Raw genomic sequence first — 18,003 nt, forward strand, 5'->3', positions numbered from 1 at the left:
TTTATTATTTTAGGCCATACTCTCTCCTGAAGATTTAGTCCTTTAGTTTTGTTAAACCTTCTTGATAATGGGAAAATAAACATTATCTTTTTCCTTAAAGTTCTGTTTTCACTCTGAGACTGAGGCTGAAGTGTGTTCTCCACGTTTTTTTTTCTTCTAGACCTTAACGTTACTTTTTATTATATTTCCTTTCTTTTGTTATCTCCCCTCCTTACCCCTAGACTGGGAGGGGAACATAACAATTGGGGGCTCGTCCGTTGCCGTCACTAATAATAATTGACAACACATGTATTTACGGGTAAGTCTAAGTTCTTCTGAGCTGTTTGGCAGTTTTTTCATGTGAGGGAGGGAACTGTGGTGGGGTGGAAAGATGGAGTTTGATTTAGTTGCGTTCACTCTCTCTCCTTTCACAGAAGTCTTTGAGCATTGTAGGAAAAAGGATTTATTGTTGATTGCAGACTTTTTCAATATTAATATTCCTACAGTGGCAGTGAAACGTGTTATCAAGTGCTACGTGATAAGCTTGAAGAGATGGGGATTTTGCAGAAAAACCTCTGCCAGGGAGGAGGCTTTGCCCGACATGGCAGAAGGAGCTCTGTCGGACTATAGCCCTCCTACTGTCCCTGCAGTAGAGCCTTCTGGTGATCCATTGTTAGAACTTAAAAATGAAAGAGCTTGATTTCATGATTAAGAAGAAGGAACATCAAACAATGCTTGTTAAACTGTGTGTTATAGAAGCAGAAATCGATCATGATATTCGATTGCGGTGAATGGACAGTAACGTGTACGAACGTGTTCTTTACTCCACGACGTAATGCAAGTCCCCCACTAACATTAATATGGACAAAGACGTAAGACCTGCCTTGACACATGCTAAACTTTTCACACAACCTAGCTCACCTCGTAAAAAGGCAGAAAAGTGAGCTTGTTTTTTCTGCCTGGATCCAAGTCACCTAATTTCTTAGTGTCAGGGCTGTAAACAGAAAACTGCTGCTTCACACCCTAAAAGTGCAGCTTTGGTGCACACCATTGGTGACATTAATTGTATTGCGGAGAGCGTTACGAGTGCGTATCAGCCATTATTACTGGATGGTACAGTGTGTCATTTGCCTGACTCCACAGTGGGTAAGTCAGTGAAGATTTTAAGAGACACTGGATCAGTCCAGTCACTTATTTCTGAAAATTCATTACCCGCTTCTAGTGTTTATGTCACGGCCCGAGCGGACCACGAACTACGTGGGTCACGCTCTTACCAAAGTTCCGCCTCGAGGAGGTCCCCAAAGCACCCCAATGACCAGACAAACGAAAGATAAGTAAAATGATAACAACTTTATTTAATTTAATTAAAAAGAAGAAAGGAAATGGGGAAGGGAAACTAAAAATGTCCTCTCGCCCTCAGGGGGAACACTACGGGCCTGGGACGTTGGAGGAGAGAGGTCTATGCTGTAGGGCCAAAGGATCACAGGGCAAGGGTCGGGCAGAGCTCCTTCGTCCTCGACCCACCTCCTGTATAGACGGTCTCCTCACGGCCCGCTTCGTCCTCCTGAGGGCAGAATAAAACACAGAGTGAGTGTGATGATATGTTCACGGGCTCACGTCTTCGTCGCTGAATCTTTCTCTGTTTCTCTATTTCAGGTTCTTCGGGCCAAGCTGGAGATGGGCTGCGTCACCTCGCCACAAGGTAAGTATTCTCTCTCTTCTAGGTACCACTATGTGTTCGAGCGTACAAGGTAAGTTCACCCTAGTCCACTACATGGTAAGTTTGTTCTTCCACTGGGATCTCGGGGCCTTCGAGACGAGTTGGGTAAGTATAGCTTTAGCTCGGTGCAATGGGTGTGTTCTCTCTACAGGGCATTCACAACGTGTTGGGTGAGTATAGCTTTAGCTCGTTACAATGAGTGTGTTCTCTCTACAGGGCATTCAAGACGTGTTGGGTAAGTATAGCTTTCCCTGCAAGTAAGCTTACAATGGGCCTGTATGGGCATAGCCTAAGAGCCCCGCACAGGTTTGCTCACTGGTGAAACGTTGGCCCCTTAGCGCTGGCCCTGCATGGGCAGCCCTCACTTAGCCCTCAGGAAGCCCTCACATAGAGAAATCCATAGAGTTAAATGAACACTGCTGGATGTATATATTGTCCCAATCTTACAGAGTGTTAAAAAGTAACAATGAAGCAGAATTAAAAGCGCTGTTATCCTCTCTCACCATCTCTGTCTGAAACCTAAAATTGCATTTTTACATCTTATTGGTAGAGTCATTTTCTTACTTTAGGTTGAGATTTTGTTTCATTTAAAGTCACCACTATTGTGATCAGTGTTTGATTTAGTTAAACTTGACTTGTGACTCTGACATTGTTCAATTGTTTGATTGCTATAACTTTGTGTGTTTAAGACATGTTTGTTATAGCAGAGTGCGATACTTTGGTGGTGGTCAGTTCAGTAAATAAAGTCTAAACGTCATCATATAAAAACGTATGTATTCATTTATTGTTTGCACACTTATCAGAAGGATCTTTCTCTGACAATGTGATACTACAGTATGAGATCCAGCTCTCTCTTAGCAGTTTGTTTTCTGAAGAATGTTGAAACACTGACACTCAAAATTAACTGCTGTACAATGTAGACACACAAATATCAAGAATCAGAGTATGAATCACAATGATGGTGACAATAAAATGAAAAGCTTCATGCTGCAATGCATGCTGGGTATCAACAAATTACAAATCTCATCCAGGACTCCCAGAATGCACTGCGGCATGAATAAATAATGACCTTTATTTACCATTTTCTTTGTCACCATTGTTGAGATTCATACTCTGATTCTTGATGTCTGTGCATCTACATCATTCAGTGGTTAATGTTTATGTGCAAACTATCAAAATCCTTCAGAATAATAAACTGCTATGAGAGTTCTGGACCTTACACTGTAGTATTTCATTATTAACAGAAAATGATGCTTCTGATAAGGGGGAAAACTATACTAATAAATCTGTTCATTAAATGATTATGTTTGACAATGTTTATGTATCAACCATCAATATTCAATAACTATAGCCTTTTCTTTGCTATAACATGTGTTTTAAACCCACTTAGATATAGCAGCCAGAAAACACTAACAAGTCAACAGTCAAGAGTCAAAGTCCAATTAAAACAACCACTGATCACAATAATGGTGACTTTAAATGAAACAGCCAACATCTTAATATAAGTTAAGAAAATGACTCTACAAGTAAGATGTGAAATGCAATTTTAGGTTTCAGACAGAGATGTTGAGAAAGAGGATAACACAGCTTTTAATTCTGCTTCATTGTTACTTTTTAACACTCTGTAAGATGGGACAATATATACATCCAGCAGTGTTCATTTAACTCTGGGGATTTTTCTGTATGAGGGCTTCCTGGAGGCTAAGTGAGTCCTGAAAGTCAGCTGTGTCTAAGTTTTGCCGCTCTTGTGGTGTTTGTCAAATTGCCGGCAAGCTGAACCAAAAACTTCCTGTTGCTCCCCTGCGGCATATCCCTGTTATGTGTGAACCCTTTGAGTGCCTGTTACTGGACTGCGTTGGCCCTTTGCCCAAGTCAAAATCTGGTTAAAAGTACATCCTGTCTGTAATGTGTACTTCTACACATTTCCCCGAAGCCATTCCTCTCCGCTCTGTGAAAGCCCACATCATTGTCCGTGAATTTATCAAGTTCTGTACTGTTTTTGGATTGCCGAAGGTCATACAAACTGATCAAGTTACAAATTTTACTTCAAAGTTGTTCTTACAGACACTAACTCAGTTTGGAGTTGTGCATAAACTATCTCAAGTGTATACCACCCTCAATCGCAAGGTGCTGTGGAAAGATTCCACCAAACACTCAAGATGATGTTACGTACTTACTGTCTTTCTAGTGGTAAAGAGTGGGCAGAGAGTTTACCATTCTTGATGTTTGCTATAAGGGAAGCAGAACAAGAGTCTCTTGGGTTTAGTCCTGCAGAACTCGTCTTTGGCCACACGGTGCGGGGCCCTGCTAAAGTATTAAGCGAGCAGTTGCTAGCTAAGATGCAATGCCTATCACAGTTATTGATAATGTAAGTTCATTTCGAGAACGGTTGCACACAACCTGTAATCTTGCTAGAGAACATTTGGTCGCAACACAATCTAGAATGAAGGAACGCTACGACAAAAAAAGTGTTTCTGGTAGATTTCAGCTGAACTATGAAGTTCTTGTACTTCTGCCTGAGCCTGGTTCAGCCCTACATGCTAGGTTTACAGATCCATACTCTGTGAAGGAGAAACTTAATGAAACTGACTATGTTGTCAGCACACCAGATGGTGGCGTAAAACTAGAGAATGCCACATTAACATGCTGAAGAAGTTTGTACGCGACTCTCCATCTGAACCCCCATGTAACCCTGTGACCATACCCTTACCAGTTTCTGTAGCAATGCCAGTTATTATCTTTTTCCTTAAAGTTGTGTTGAGTTTTCGGTCTGAGACTGAGGCTGAAGTTTGGTCTTGTTTTTTGTTCATGTTGTTTCTTTGTTCTAAACCAGGGATCCCCAAATCTTACCCTGGAGGGCCGGAGCACTGCAGAATTTAGCTCCAACCCTGATCAAACACACCTGAGCAAGCTAATCAAGAGCCGTTTCTCAATATGCGTTCTTGTCTGTACTTGCGTTCTTGTGGACTTGTGAAACGTCATCAGTCGCGGACCAAGTACTGTTCCAATTCAAAGTTCGCATCGAGCCCAAGTTCACATAAAATCCCCAGATGTGTTCTTGATCCGTCCATTTTATCGAGGATGCATCAGAGGAGACTTGTGTGGACTTATGACAGCGAAGTTTCACAGAATGCATTTCGCGTCAGGAGTTTGTTCTTCCGAGTGTGAACTTGCAAGTTCGAACTACGAAGGACACAAGTCCGAGTTTGGCGTACTTGGTATTGAGAAACGGCTAAGGTCTTCATGATCACAAGAAAATCACAAGTTTGATTAGGGTTGGACCTAAACTCTGTTGTGCTTCTGCCCTCCAGGGTAAGATTTGGGGAACCCTGTTCTAGACCTTAACGTTACTTTTGTTATCTCCCCTCCTTACCCCTAGACTGGAAGGGGAACATAACATATGAAATTATACACACTAAAAAAAAAATTGATAAAATAAGTAGTAAACAAGGCATACCGGGTAGTTTTAATAATGGAACATATATACCTCAAATCAACCAGTTAAAAGAGGGCTAACAGCATACTATATCCAGGATTACTGATCAGTGGCAGCATTAAACTTAGTAAGATGATCCTGAAATGGCTGCCATATAAGATTTAATTTGCCAAGGTTGCATTTTTAAGTCAATATAGATTTTTCTCCATGTGCAATAGTACATTATAAAACGGGCAGTTCTGGTTCTTCATTCTGATTGGTTGAAACGCGCTCTAAGCCGTGATAAAAAAAACGGTAACCTCACGGTTCAGACCACATTACATAAGTATCACTGCGCAACTGTTGCTGTGTACTGATTTAAGAAAATAAACACCAGTGTCTTTAATCATATTTTTAATTTGTCTACAATTGCACAATTAATGGCGATATCCAGATAAATGTCAATAAATATTGTTGAGTCATCTCGTTGATAGAGAGAAAACGTTGTCTGAGGAGTTTATAACTCAAGTTCATATGTCCGCTATTATCCACTGGGTGGCGATCTTACCCAATTGAAACACTGACGCATTCACTCAAAACTGAAAACACAGCGTGTTAAGTTTTGATGGCTCTGAATCTGATCTCTTACATAAGTTCTTCACAAAAATGGAATCATCTCCGCTTTTAGCTAAAAAATTTGAGAGGTGATAAGAGAACAAATGAAGGTAGGATTAAACTTTTTTTGTTTGTTTTTGTTTGAAAGTGGTGGTCTGTTCTTTCATTTGATGTTTTATGTTAATTAAAGAAGAAAATTTTTCTTCAAGGCATTAAACTAAAACTGGGTGCCAACTTAAACAAAAAAAAAAAAAAAAACGCTTACGGGGAAGGAGTTCAGCATGCTTCCAAGCATATTTGATCATCACTTCAACAGTTGCACAATATAAATGTTAATGTATAAATTAGATGAATGGTGATTTATAAAATAAACACCACAGTCTTAAATCATATTTTCATTGTGTCTTTGCTGCATCTGTGTTGGTTGGGAACTGCGCTCTGTTTCAGTCACACTTGATTCTGAGGAACTACTTTGTTTGGCGAGTAGAGTAATATTTGTACTAATATAATTACAACTTATTTGTGTTTTATTTTATAAAACCCCGCTAACGTTATGCATATGAAGTAACCGTTTTATAAACGCAATAAACCCCCTCGAAGCAGTGGGGTTACAGTGCATTTTATAACAGCTAAGGGGGTTTTAGGCATAAAGGATAATTCAGGTATTTAACACTTTGAGTCTCATTTCTGGTTTGTTTTGGATGAACTACAGTGATGGACACAAAAATTTTGACAATGGGTCGTGTCTTGACTTTTTGACTCGTTTAGAAGCGTCTCTTGACTGCTTCAGAATGGAAGTCAATGACCATGCACAAACATGTCATTAAAACAATGACAGTGCTGTGGTTGGATAGTGCAGATTAAGGGGAGGTATCCCCTTCTGACATCACAAGGGGAGCCAAATTTCAATGAGCTATGTTTTCACATGCTTGCAGAGTATGGTTAACCAAAACTAAATTACTGGGTTGGTCTTTATCACATGTTCTAGGTTGATACAAGCACTGGGGACCCAATTCTAGCAGTTAAACATGGAAAAAGTCAGATTATCCTGATATGTCCCTTTTAACTTCTGTATTGTAGCATGTTTCCAAGTGGAACGGAATATCACACGTGGCGTGGCTGGTGTTTCTTGCTGTAAATTGATATAGAAAAGTAGGCGTTTCATTTAGAAGGAGGAGGCAGGGTCAATGGATGCTCCCGTCTAAGCCATCTAGCTAACATCATCACACTGTAAAGTGAAAAGTTGGATCAACTTAAGAAAATACTTCAATTGGTAACATTCACATGTTTTCTTCAACTTAAAATTTGTCACTAAAACGTGACACATTTAAATTGAAAAAAAAAAATAGTTTTTACCAATTGAAGTTTTAGTGCAGAGAATGCTCGGCACAAGATTTTTAGATTTTAATGAGACTTTATGAGGGCACATGAATAAAAAACAATAACCCACAAGGATAAATTGTTTGTAATGAACATTGCAATATTACATAAAAAATGTGTTTATATTTCAGGGGGACTTTAAAATACAAATAAAAAAAATAATTTTTAGCCTTAACTATTGAGAAAAACAGTAATGACAATAAGAATGTAGAGACAAACTTCAGTAAAGACAAAACTTTGAGAGAAATCAGACTCGACCATGGGACCAGTTGTCCTCTGGGACATTAACAAAAAATTGCTAAAGATGAACAGATGTTAAAACGGTTAGTAAGGACTAAGTGAGCATTGAGATTATACAGAAAAAATAAAACCGGGCAAATAAACGTACAGATAAATTCCTAATCTTGTCTTTAAATGGTTTTTATATTAATTTATTGAATATGAATGTTATTTGCATTTGATTTTTCCATTTTATTTGCAAATAACTAACATAAAAGGTATGACGTAAGCTTTTCATATATGTTTACCTACATTTTAGTAAACTTATGAAGGAGGTGGGGCATGTTTGTTACTCATGGTACATAAATACGAGCAAATGACAATAACCGATTAAAACTAATTCTTCATCCTGATAAAACCGTTTTTAATTTGGATCACACTTTGGATGTTTTTCAATGTCTGCCATGTATCTGCGCTGGTTAATGTTTTTTCATGCTTTTGGTAAGTTTTCTTTATTTTGTATTATTAGTAGCAAAATTTTCTTTAATCTGCAATTGTGGTGTGTGTTCATATATATTTTTTTGATAAATGTGAAACTGACTAAAACAATAAAAGTGTTGTATACAGGTTTTAAGTCTGTCTTTGCTGCTAACCACAAAATATGCAAAGTATGAAGTACAGAAGGATAAACTCAGAAAACCGATACATTCTTACTGTTGTTTATTGTGAATATGGATTTGTTTTCTTGTGTTTAGGTTGGGTGACCGCTACTGATAGCTGCAGTTATAAGGGACTTATTGAACATCTCGGCTTAGACAGCGATAACTTTCAGATGAAGTCTCTCCGCCCGGTGTATAACTTTAGCAACCCTACTGAAGTTTTGGTAGACCTGTTTGTGACCTCCATCACAGATGTGGTATGAGTCCATCATCATCTATGACTGAATTCATTCAGACACGTCACGTGAGATGCCAATGAACTTTTCTATTTTTTTAACTATAGGATGAAAAAGCCCAAAGCTTCGCAACACAGATCACACTTATATTGGTAAGTGTTTTACAAACCTCTCTCATGTCATGCTACACAGTTTTACAAACCGTGTTACACTGTAAAAAGTTTTTTCAAATAAAATGTTTCACCTAAAGTGAAACTTAAGGGAAATTTTAAGTTGAGAAACTTTTCACATTTTACAGTGTATAGAAATCAAAAAATAAAATAAATATACTATAAGCATACAGAGGCTATATTGTTCATGGGTTGAAATCCCAAAGCTGGTCAGCCACTGATTATAATCACTGTGAACTTTATAACTTTCAGGGTTGGATCAATGAATTCACAAGGTGGAACGACAGCGACTTTTGTGGGCTCCAAACATGTACAATTGATAAAGATAAGATGTGGATTCCAGACATTACCATTGCCGAAAGGTCTTATAAATACTTCTATTGTAATATAAAAAATTGTCTTTTCATCACAGAGAAATGTGAAAATGGGTTGTTAGTACGTAAAAAATTACAAATAAAAAATAGATGTTATATTGATATTAAATAACAAAATGCTGCATAATTATATTGCTCAGTGTCATGAATTAAGCTGTAATATAATTAAACAGGGTTTCCACGGGTCCTTGAAATCCTTGACAGTTTGTGAATCCTGGGGAAAATAATCAAAGCCCTGGGAAGTTTGTGGAAATATACATACATAGATACAAGTCATTGAAAGTGCTTGAATCTATTTTATGAAAGAAGTTTTCTGGGAAAAAATTCCATATTCCTGTGTAGTGTAGGATAATATCATAAAAAATCTAGCCATTTAAGCACACATGCTAAACTGTTCACTTTAAATGCTTATATCTTCTGTATGTGACTGTTGATTTATACCAAAATGCTTTTTTGCATAGTTGTGTTTGACACATGAAAACGTCTCTGGTTACGTATGTAACTGTTGTTCCCCGAGAAGGGAACGAGACGCTGCGTCTCCCTTGCCGTACTTCCTGCGTCCCTGTAACGCCGTCTTTGGCAATATTTCAGATAGCAATATACTTCCTGACTCCCCGTCTTTGTCGTTAAGCCTCACCGTTGGTTAAATTTGATATACACATTCAGACCACTTACCCTTGGAGGCGTCCCCAAAGTGTCACCGCAGTGGCTCAGCGCGAGTTCCCTCGAAGGGGAATTGTAACAATGTATCTTAAAAGGTAACACGAAAGTGAAACTTGCTTTCACTTGAAATGTGTTCCCAATTTAGTCCTTGAATTTGAGGGTATTGGGCCTGGAAAGTCCTTGAAAGGTCCTTGAATTTGAAGTTAACTGAGGTGTAGGAACCCTGATTAAAGGTTCTGTTATTTCTGTGTTTTTGAAGCTTTGATTGTGTTTACAGTGCGCAATATAACGTGTTCATGTTTCACGTGTAAAAAACGTGGTGTTTTTCACACAGTTTACTTATCTGTATAGCGCTTTCCACTGTCATCAAAACTGTCCCCAGTTTTCATAGTCCAAACCGGACGTTCACTGTAGGCTTTGAAAGGCGAATTCTGTTAAACAAAATATATCCCTTGGCAGTGAACTTTGAGCTTTATCATTTTACATCGAATATTTATGCTATTATAGCAACATTACACACTAACTAGGGTTTAAAAATTGTATTAGAAAGATCGTGACCTTTAAATAATTATTCTTATATTATTATACTTATACTATTATACTTAAATTGTTTGATTTTAAGGTAGATATTAAAAAAACTAAAAAAAAAAAAATACACGACCCAACCCCTTTATATCTTTTGTATAATGTGACTAAATGTCAATGGTTTGTGTACACCAAATTCATTTGATGTCTTTCGTCATCAAATGAATATTGAATATTTTTTTTTGTTTTTCTTTTCAGCATCAAAGCAGAATTTGCATCTGTGGAAAATCCTTATGTAAAGATGTTCAATTTTGGTGGTGTAATCCTATCCGAAACCTTAGTTTTGACCACCGCCTGCAAGATGGACCTGTACGAGTTTCCCTTTGATGTCCAAACATGCGAGCTGACAGTTCAGTCTTCATTGAATTCAAGTAAATCCAAAGGCAATATGTTTAAAATCATTGTTCCCCTTCAGAATTGTCTGACATTAATATCATTTATTTGTTTATATTCCCTCACAGTCGATGAGCTTACAGTCAGTCCATTTTCTGATGCCTCATTTATGACTGCCAGCTCTAAGAAATCTTTTCAAACTCAAGGGGAGTGGGAACTCCTCAGCATTACCGTGTCTAAATCCAATATGTCTACTCTTGGATATGTATTGGATCAGCTGAAATTTCAGGTACAGGAAAGGGGGTAAAACATTACATTTACCAAATTATTTACATATATTTACAATAGTAACTTATTTTATAGATTAGTGAAGTCAGTAAGTATATACTGTGTACATACAGTCTTGTTCAAAATAATAGCAGTACAATGTGACTAACCAGAATAATCAAGGTTTTTAGTATATTTTTTTATTGCTACGTGGCAAACAAGTTACCAGTAGGTTCAGTAGATTCTCAGAAAACAAATGAGACCCAGCATTCATGATATGCACGCTCTTAAGGCTGTGCAATTGGGCAATTAGTTGAATTAGTTGAAAGGGGTGTGTTCAAAAAAATAGCAGTGTGGCATTCAATCACTGAGGTCATCAATTTTGTGAAGAAACAGGTGTGAATCAGGTGGCCCCTATTTAAGGATTAAGCCAACACTTGTTGAACATGCATTTGAAAGCTGAGGAAAATGGGTCGTTCAAGAAATTGTTCAGAAGAACAGCGTACTTTGATTAAAAAGTTGATTGGAGAGGGGAAAACCTATAAAGATGTGCAAAAAATGATAGGCTGTTCAGCTAAAATGATCTCCAATGCCTTAAAATGGAGAGCAAAACCAGAGAGACGTGGAAGAAAACGGAAGACAACCATCAAAATGGATAGAAGAATAACCAGAATGGCAAAGGCTCAGCCAATGATCACCTCCAGGATGATCAAAGACAGTCTGGAGTTACCTGTAAGTACTGTGACAGTTAAAAAACGTCTGTGTGAAGCTAATCTATTTTCAAGAATCCCCCGCAAAGTCCCTCTGTTAAAAAAAAGGCATGTGCAGAAGAGGTTACAATTTGCCAAAGAACACATCAACTGGCCTAAAGAGAAATGGAGGAACATTTTGTGGACTGATGAGAGTAAAATTGTTCTTTTTGGGTCCAAGGGCCACAGGCAGTTTGTGAGACGACCCCCAAACTCTGAATTCAAGCCACAGTACACAGTGAAGCATGGAGCATGATATGGGCATGTTTCTCCTACTATGGTGTTGGGCCTATTTATCGCATACCAGGGATCATGGATCAGTTTGCATATGTTAAAATACTTGAAGAGGTCATGTTGCCCTATGCTGAAGAGGACATGCCCTTGAAATGGTTGTTTCAACAAGACAATGACCCAAAACACACTAGTAAACGGGCAAAGTCTTGGTTCCAAACCAACAAAATTAATGTTATGGAGTGGCCAGCCCAATCTCCAGACCTTAATCCAATTGAGAACTTGTAGGGTGATATCAAAAATGCTGTTTCTGAAGCAAAACCAAGAAATGTGAATGAATTGTTAAAGAATCATGGAGTGGAATAACAGCTGAGAGGTGCCACAAGTTGGTTGACTCCATGCCACACAGATGTCAAGCAGTTTTAAAAAACTGTGGTCATACAACTAAATATTAGTTTAGTGATTCACAGGATTGCTATTTTTTTGAACACACCCCTTTCAACTAATTGCCCAATTGCACAGCCTTAAGAGCGTGCATATCATGAATGCTGGGTCTTGTTTGTTTTCTGAGAATCTACTGAACCTACTGGTAACTTGTTTGCCACGTAGCAATAAAAAATATACTAAAAACCTTGATTATTCTGGTTAGTCACATTGTACTGCTATTATTTTGAACAAGACTGTACATATATATTATTATTTTTTTCTTCTATAATTATTATTTTTGGCAGATCAACATAAAACGGAGACCTCTACTGTACATCATCAACTTCATATCACCAGTGTTTTGCTTTCTTGTGTTGGATGTGGCCTCATTCTTTATGAATTCAGCAGAAGGAGAGAAGCTGGGCTTTAAAGTGACTTTACTTTTGGCAATTTCTGTGTTACTGCTCATTCTTAATGACACGCTGCCCTCTACTGCCAAGGAGGTCCCATTGATCGGTGAGCCTTAATGTATGCTTAGTCTCCAGACAAGAAACGAGAACCATTGATTGTACTGCAGTAGTTTTTCGATTAATTGTACAGCCCTATATAGCCTCATTTTTGGACAAAGTGAAATGTGGAATATTTGCAGTAATTTGTGAGAGACAGAAATGTATCACAATGAATATAATGGATTTAACTAAAAAGTAACGATTAAATTATTAGTTTTTTCCTATCAAGATCATTATTTCATACGTTTTTTTCCACAGGGGTTTTCTGCAGCGTGATTTTCATTCTCATTGGTATCAGCATTCTGGAGAGCATTCTTGTGGATTTTCTGATGGCTAGAGGAGATCAGATTGAGGATTCCACATCTACTGTTACTGGTAAATATATATATAAAAAATATAGTTTTACTACAAAAAAGTTGCTTAAATTAACCATGGTTGTGCTACAGAAATGATAGTTTAACCGTGGTTTTCATAACATCTCGGTTATGACTGTATCCACGGTTCCCTGATGGAGGGAACAAGACTTTGTGTTGATGCCGACAGTAGGGGTGTGCCCTTGAAATCCCTCCATCAGGGAACCATGGTTACAGATATAACCCAGACATTCCCTTTCTGTCGTCCACTCGACGTTTATTTTTATTTATTTATTGTTTATTTATTTATTTATATAGCACTGTTAATACAACTCACGTTGCCCAAAGTGCTTTACAAATCACCACTCAAACACAAAACATTTAGAACAGGAAATACAAGACAAGTTTTAAACATATCCTACTCACATACACAAAACATTTAAAATAAACCCATTTAAAAATGCTCTCCATTTGAATTTAAAAGATGTTGTTTTAACGCAGCCTTAAAAGAGTACAAAGATTTGGCTGATCTAATAGCATAGGGAAGGTCATTCCATAATTTAGGGCCTGCTCGCGAAAAAGCTCTATCACCTCGATGTTTATATTTTGTCCTGGTAGTACACAGTAGATACTGATTTTCAGATCTAAGAGATCTAGAAGGGGTGTAAAATTTCACCAAATCGGACAGATACACAGGGGCTAGATTGTGCAAGGCCTTAAAAACAAGTACCAGGATTTTATAATCAATGCGAAGTCGTACTGGCAGCCACTTTAAAGAAATTAGTAAGGGAGTCACAGAGTCATACTTCTTTGCTGACTTTATCATCTTAGCAGCAGCATTTTGAATTTTTTGTAATCGCATAAGTGCTCGAGCCTCAACTCCATAATAAAGGGAGTTGCAGTAGTCCATTCTTGAAAAAACTATGGACGTGATTGCTCTCTCAAAGTCTGAACTAGATAGGAATGGTTTAGTCTTAGCTAGCAGACGTAAATTAAAAAATCAAGATCTCACCACAGCATTAATTTGTCTGTCTAGCTTTAAATCACTATCCAGAACAAATCCCAAGTTTTTCACATTAGATTTTACAAAACCGGTCAAAGTTGTTGCATTTAAGCACTGCAATACCTCATGCTTTTTTTGGCCCAAACACAATGACTTCGGTTTTATTTTCGTTAAGCTTCAAAAAGTTTGCAGCCATCCAATCCTTAACATCGTAAAGACATGCTAATAGAGTGTCAATTGAGCTTGAATTTAACTCACTCACAGGTAGATAAATCTGAGTATCATCGGCGTAGCAATGAAATGACACTTTATATTTACGAAAAATAGCCCCTAAAGGTAGCATGTAAAGCGAGAAAAGGATTGGAGCAAGGATTGAGCCTTGGGGAACTCCCCACGGAAGGTGTGAGCTTGAGGAATTACAGCTATCAATATTGACAGAGAAGAATCGGTCCGTAAGATAGGATTTAAACCATTTAAGAACATTGTCTTTTAGGCCAACACACTGTTCTAGGCGATTAATCAAAATCTCATGGTCCACCATATCAAACGCTGCACTAAGGTCCAGCAAAATTAAAATGACATTACTGCCATTATCCAGTGAGACAAAGATGTCATTTAACACTTTAACCAGCACTGTCTCCGTGCTGTGGCAGGACTTAAAACCAGACTGAAATGGCTCACTAATTGAATTTATAGTTATATATGTTTGAAGCTGCTTAAATACCACTTTTTCTAAAACCTTCGCTAAAAAAGGTAGATTTGAAATCGGTCTAAAATTATTTGGATCCTCTATTGCCAAATTAGGCCTCTTTAGTAACGGCAGAACTGTAGCATGCTTAAAAACTGCTGGGCAGATGCCCTGGCTAAGACATTTATTCGTTAGATTCAGCACCGTAGTCCCTACACTAGTAAAAATCTGCTTAAAAAGGTGAGGTGACAAAACATCACCTTTAGAAGACGATGGCTTGAGATGTGCAACAATATCCACCAAAGCTGGAAGGCTAATGAGATCAAATTCTCTCCATTCCGTGCTGCAAGGCACAGCTAAGTCACAAGACGGAGTTACCGGTAGTTTTGGTATTGTAGAGTGTAAACCAACAATTTTATCATTAAAGAAGTTCAAAAAGTCTTCACAGTTCAAGATAGAGGGATCAGGATACCTAGTATGCATAGGATTTATAACCGAGTTTATCACCTTAAATAAAATTTTAGGGTCGTTCACATGTTGAGCAATAACATTTGAGTAATACTTGTGTTTAGCATCTCTAGAGGCCATCTGAGGCCATCTGACGTTGTGTTGATGACGACAGTAGGGGTCCCTATATGTCTTGAGGTCAACAAAGCTGGCAGAGACCAGTCAAAATGTGCCATACTGAATGCTAAATGACATCACAACCGTCCAGTAAAGCGCAAGTAGGAAATGGTCTCACCATATAGGCAGAACACATGACCAAGAACTTGTCTGAATCTTACAACAGGGAGAAAACATTGCAGGAGGTATACCGCTGGTAGGAACACTTTCCCAACTGAGAGAGTGGAGAAAAAGACTGGACATAAGCATTGGCATAGTACCGATGAGGCTCACCTGGAGACTCAAGATCCGAGCCAATGAAAACTGCTCCACTCAGTTTTCACCAGAGAAGCCTAGTGATTGAAAGGGTACCAACCCATTCATCTGAAAAGAGAACATTGAACCCTAACTCAACTGAAAAGTTGAAAGGGTACTAAGGCAAGCAGGACGCCTGGCCAGCCACCCAGACCTAGATGTTGTCTCCCTGGAGAACACTGGCTGACAATGGCTAAACACGGAGATTGTAAAACTGTGCAAAAGTATTAGGCATCACCCAACTCGCAGCCCTACAGATGTCTGCCAGGGTAGCGCCCTGTGCCATAGACACGGCAGATCTTGAGGTCGGTACGCAAAGGAGATGGCGTCCATGATCCAGTGTGAAAAAAAAGAAAAAGAGCTGGTCTGAAGTTCTAATATTCTGGGTGTGTTCCAGGTAAAGGCGCAGTGGGCATACCAGACAGAGCTGAGACAGGGTTAGGTTTTCTCTAGTCTCAGCCTCAGACCTCACCCCCACAGACTGTTGGCTATACGTCTGAAGTTTTTCGTACACTTTTCTGGAAACCCTGTGAGAATGTTGAAAACACCAGACCTTCAGTATTGAAGGTCTGGCTACGCAAGACTAGGTCTTCTCCTCTGGAGGGGAGCGCTTGCAGGTTCACCACCTGATCCCTAAAGTGAGTGCTGGACAACCTTGGGTATGTAACCTGGTGTGTGCTAAAGTGTCCATGCTGAGGGAACCCTCAGTCAGGGCAGACCATAGCGGGCAATGAGTGTTGTCCGGAGAAGCAAACAGGTCGTCCAGGGCTTTGCTGAATGTCTCCCAAATGCACTGAACCAGGTTGGAGTAAAGTCTCCACTCTCTGCATGTTGTGACCTGTCGTGAGAGCATGTTGGCTGCACAATTTAGGATATGCGTGGCACGTAGAGACCTGAGTCTCTGCTGACTCCACAACAGAAGGCATCGGGCGAGTTGCGACATCCACAGCAACGTATGCCACCCTGATGGTTGAGGCATGCTGTCGCTGCGGTCCTGTCTGATCGGACCATCACATGCTTGTCCTGCAGGATAGGAAGTAAGGGGTTCAGCGGTAGCAGGAAAGCCAGCAACTCTAGTCAATTGATATGCCAATGCAGTCGAGGGCCCGTCCACTGCCCTGACACTGCATGTCCGTTGCACACCGCACCCCAGCCCAGTTTCGGGGCGTAGAGGTCACCACAGACCTAACCCTAACCCTAACGTCATCGACACAACCATGGCTATGCAAATGTGACCCAGTCTGTGAAAAACTCAGCTAATATTGTTAATGTCAATTTTGACTGATTAAGAAGATAATGACAATGCTAGTTATTGTTCTTATGAAAATAATTTTTTTTCCTAACTATGATATAGTAAATGTAGAAAGACCTATTTGTAGTCTGCATAAATCGAAAAAAATGAAACCATTGTGATTTTTATAAAAAAAAAACATAGCTCTGTCATTTCCTTGTTAATATTTATGCAATGTAAAAAAAATGCTGTATGAAATTAAAACAGCTTGGTTATGTTGGTTAGGCAAGTCAATTCAACCAACTATTTTATGTTTTGACTTGTGAAGTTGACATAACTTATAAAAACACATATCACAGTTAAGATGCTCAATACGCCATTACCATAAAAAATTCTTTGCTGCCTTACATTTTTTGTTTAATCAACTCTGATTTCTAAGTAATTTTAACTTACTATTATTTATTTTGACAAGACATGAGTTGCTACAACTTATTTCAACAATATTTTAAGTTATAACAACTAAAATTATTTTTTACAGTGTAAACATTGTAGCATTTGGTTGTAAAATCTTCTTAATGAAAACATGAAGTCCAGTGAGTGGCGTCCTGTGCTATAACGACAGCCTACGCTGTCAGAGATTGCAATACAGAGCTAAATCCAAGCTTTAAATTTTCACAGACACTGCAAAAGATTCAAACTGCCTAGCGGATCCAGAAACAGATCAAAGTGAAGAGCGGTTAAGCACCCTGGACTGTCTGAAACAAATCCTCATTGAGTTTCGGAATGCAGCCAATCCTAAAGGTGACACGAGGACAACCGGGTGCTGGCACAGAGCGGCAATGATAATCAACGTTACTTTCATTGTTGTCTACATTCTCACCATCGTTGTCTTCCTAATTGTAGTTAGTAAAGCTTGGTTCACAGTGTGATATCATATGTTTTTATTTATGAATGGCACAAGCCTTTTTGCATGCTTTAAAAGCATAATGTAGCCTAAAAAATTGATTGGTCAAATGCTTTTTCTCGTTTTTTCCATGTATGCACATATTCTTCTGTATATGACTCAAAAATAAAATATGATTCAAGCAAAATAGACATTTGTGTTTGTGCAATAAATAAATACTCAAGAAAACATTTACAATTGTAATTTTATAAGACTTTTTATGGGATGCCAAATAATATACATGTAACATGCATGCACGCACACACATTTTCATTAAAATTGTTTCTGAAATGCATTTCCTGGTGTAGAATTCACAAAGCAAAGAAAACAAAATTCA

At 38.5% G+C, this 18,003-nt stretch overlaps 1 protein-coding gene across 1 annotated transcript; it reads left to right on the forward strand.

Annotated features, from left to right (window-relative positions):
- Nucleotides 1-1,408: 1,408 nt before the first annotated feature.
- On the forward strand, nt 1,409-17,751 carry LOC135744843 (5-hydroxytryptamine receptor 3A-like). The gene is made up of 9 exons (XM_065263216.1): nt 1,409-1,566; nt 8,084-8,244; nt 8,331-8,375; nt 8,646-8,755; nt 10,214-10,386; nt 10,477-10,637; nt 12,327-12,537; nt 12,789-12,905; nt 17,402-17,751. The coding sequence occupies exons 2-9, from the start codon at nt 8,161-8,163 to the stop codon at nt 17,650-17,652; spliced, it is 1,152 nt and encodes a 383-aa protein (XP_065119288.1). The 5' UTR covers nt 1,409-1,566; nt 8,084-8,160; the 3' UTR covers nt 17,653-17,751.
- Nucleotides 17,752-18,003: the final 252 nt, after the last annotated feature.

The sequence above is a fragment of the Paramisgurnus dabryanus genome, chromosome 3 (assembly GCF_030506205.2).
Source record: "Paramisgurnus dabryanus chromosome 3, PD_genome_1.1, whole genome shotgun sequence".
Classification (NCBI taxonomy): Eukaryota; Metazoa; Chordata; class Actinopteri; order Cypriniformes; family Cobitidae; genus Paramisgurnus; species Paramisgurnus dabryanus.

What these genes read in the sequence shown, in the direction of transcription:
- LOC135744843 (XM_065263216.1), top strand. Translation starts at nt 8,161, where the DNA reads ATGAAGTCTCTCCGCCCGGTGTATAACTTTAGCAACCCTACTGAAGTT. An exon ending in CACAGATCACACTTATATTG is followed by an intron (nt 8,376 to 8,645) that starts GTAAGTGTTTTA and finishes TATAACTTTCAG; the next exon opens with GGTTGGATCAATGAATTCAC. An exon ending in TTCCACATCTACTGTTACTG is followed by an intron (nt 12,906 to 17,401) that starts GTAAATATATAT and finishes AAATTTTCACAG; the next exon opens with ACACTGCAAAAGATTCAAAC.